The 3,015-nt window shown below is 33.9% G+C and overlaps 1 protein-coding gene across 1 annotated transcript; it reads left to right on the top strand.

Annotated features, from left to right (window-relative positions):
- Positions 1 to 471: 471 nt before the first annotated feature.
- LOC130986483 (uncharacterized) lies at positions 472 to 1,727 on the top strand. Its single transcript, XM_057909913.1, has 2 exons — positions 472 to 825; positions 1,519 to 1,727. The coding sequence occupies exons 1-2, from the start codon at positions 482 to 484 to the stop codon at positions 1,529 to 1,531; spliced, it is 357 nt and encodes a 118-aa protein (XP_057765896.1). The 5' UTR covers positions 472 to 481; the 3' UTR covers positions 1,532 to 1,727.
- The last annotated feature ends 1,288 nt before the right edge of the window (positions 1,728 to 3,015 follow it).

The raw sequence follows: 3,015 nt of genomic DNA, 5'->3' as shown, positions 1-3,015 counted from the left end.
ACTTTTGTTTTTAAGCAAAAAATGACATATTTTTCTTCAATATTTCCTCTATTCCTTAGATCTTCTAAAATCGGTGTTTTTCCCATATTGAGGTAAGTTAAACTATTTTTAAAAAATACTTACATTTTGAAATGTCTACACCTTATACCCATTTACATTATTTAACAATATTATGTATCATGCGTATTCTTTTGCAGTAATAAAAAACAATGTGTCATATTCCTTTTAACTCAATTTATTCCTTCCACCAACTTCAAATTGAATGCCATAATTATAGCAAATCTACTCACCTACCTCTTTTATGCCCATTTTTTTTACTTCATATGCATAAGGGCATCCACTATGGTGCTACCCCATAGTGGTGCCACATGTGTGCCACATCCTCCACTATAACACTACCTCACTTTTAACTATTCATGGACTCCATTATCATTATTACTTTTACCACAATATACAATTATATATATTGATGAGGAGTGATATGTGCATAGTAGGGAAATGGTGTAAACCAGAGAAGTCATCCTCGCCAGAGGAGGTGTATCTGCCAGAGAGGTCATCCTCGCCAGAGGAGTCGTGCTTACCAGAGAAGTCATCCTCGCCAGAGGAGGTGTATCTGCCAGAGAGGTCATCCTCGCCAGAGGAGTCGTGCTTACCAGAGAAGTCATCTTCGCCAGAGGAGGTGTATCTGCCAGAGAGGTCATCCTCGCCAGAGAAGACATTTTCACCAGATGAGTCACTAAAGGCGCGGGGAGGTCTCCCGCGTAAAACTGAAATTACTATCTTACCCTTCAATGTATTAAAGGGGCTTAAGCCCAATTATCTTAGGTGGTGTTTACGGAACCAACACCTAAATCTATAAAAGGAAACATAAAATTCTACCTAGTCGAGAAGGCTGGAAAGAGTAAAAATAGCCGATCGGGAACCTTGCACGAGAGAGAAAACAACTATTGTATTTGAAAATATGAGATAGCGTAAAAAATAATACACGAGCTCGGGCCCTATTTATAGATTTACAAGCAGAGGGGTAAAATAGTAAAAACATCTTCGGTGCATGCGTCATGCGTGGAAGGGTACAATGGTAATTCCGATAATACGCGGGAGACCTTCCCGCGCGTTTATTGGCTCCTCTGATGGAAATGTCTTCTCTGGCGAAGGCGTCTTCTCTGGTGATGTTGACATCTCTGGCATGAAGGACTCCTCTGGTAAACACGTCGTCTCTGGTAAAGGCGTCTCCTCTGGCGATGGTGACTTTTCCGGCGCGGATGACTCCTCTGAAGAAGAGGGCTCCTCTGTCAAGAATGACTTCTCTGGTGCGGATGACTCTTCTGGAGAAGAGGGCTCCTCTGTCAAAAATGACCTCTCTGGTGCGGATGACTCCTCTGGCTAGAGTCATTCCTCTGATGGATGAAATCCTTCTGGTAAAAATGGTTCTTCTGACCCATACGGCTCCTCTGATGGGAGTGATTCCTCTGATTTGTACTCTCTCCCTACTCTGCATATATTGCTCCTCACCATTAGGGAATGGGCTTGAGGCCCTAAGGCTTTATTTACATGCTTATAAATAGAGACTTAGTGGTAGGTTAGAGGGGGGGATCATCTCATTTTTTACTCTTTCATCTCTTGTAAAATGTAATTCTCTCGAAGTATAGTGAAAAAACCCCAAAACACCCCGTGGACGTAGGTCTTCTCGACCGAACCACGTAAATCCGGTGTCGTTTACTGCTTTTTAGTTTAGGTGTTGGTTTCTCGTTTCACCATATATATATATATATATATATATATATAATTTATGTATTTTCTTTTTTATATTATATATTACTTTAATTAATTTAATATATATAATTACACGAATAAATTAATTTATTTAAATAATAAAATATAATTCTATAATTAATATAATTATGCTAAAAAAATTAAAATTGGAACACACATATTATTGAAAATAAAATTCTTACAATACACAACTAAAATTTAAAATACAAATAAAAAAATGTACATAACAACAAAAACAAACATAAAACTTAATTATAAATTTATATGAAATTTTTGTGTTATTTATAGCAAAAACTATGACTGTTAAAAATTTAGCCGTTATTTTTTTGAACATTATAAATTGAAACATCTATGTAATTCTGACAACAACTATAATTCATGAATAACAAATTGAAATATTGTAAAAAAACAATAGGTGAAAGCATGGAAAAGACAAAATATGAAATAAAAATAATTAAAGAAAAGAAGAAAAAAAAGCACCGAAAGTACAAATAGGGAGGAGAGAGAAAGTTAAAAGTGTAAATAGTGAGGAGAGAGAAATTGCTCGGGACCCACTTTTTCAATCAAGCGCATGCTTCTTGCAGAGACACCCAGTTCCCTTAGGGTGCCTCCAACGATAGCAATTTCTAATTTCTAGTTTTCGAAACTACTGTTGGAGATTTGAGGAACCAGGTGCAGTGCGGAAATCGATGGAACTAGGTGCAAACTTGCACCTAGTTCCTTATGACAATGTGGAGCTCAAATATTTGCTGAATCGGATTTTTAAATTATATTTTACTTGTTTTCTATTTTTTTTTCTTTTGCCTACTTTTGTTGTCTTTGGGGACAATGTGGGGCCAAAATACTTCCGATCAATTTCAAAATTCTAGTTTCTATTTGTTTGGTATTTTTTGATTTTTTTATTATTATAAGATTAGTATAACATTCAATTTTACAAACAGTAATATGCAAAAAAAAAAAAAACGGCTAATTTCCTACGATTGGCAATGGCTAAATTTATAACGTTAATTTTAGCGATGTAATTTGAATTTTATTAATGTAATTTTAATTATTATTTATAATTTTAAATTTAATCTATTTTATTAAATTATATAATTAATCTATAGAAATTTAATTTAAAATTAAAATTTAAATATATAAATAATAATACAAATAAAATTAATTGAGAAATATATATATATATATATATATATATATATATATATATATGTATATAAAGAGAGTGTGTATTACGGTGGAACC

Source organism: Salvia miltiorrhiza, chromosome 1 (assembly GCF_028751815.1).
Source record: "Salvia miltiorrhiza cultivar Shanhuang (shh) chromosome 1, IMPLAD_Smil_shh, whole genome shotgun sequence".
Taxonomy (NCBI): Eukaryota; Viridiplantae; Streptophyta; class Magnoliopsida; order Lamiales; family Lamiaceae; genus Salvia; species Salvia miltiorrhiza.
Note: the sequence above shows the minus strand (reverse complement) of the source record. Positions and strands in the feature narration are given on the sequence as shown.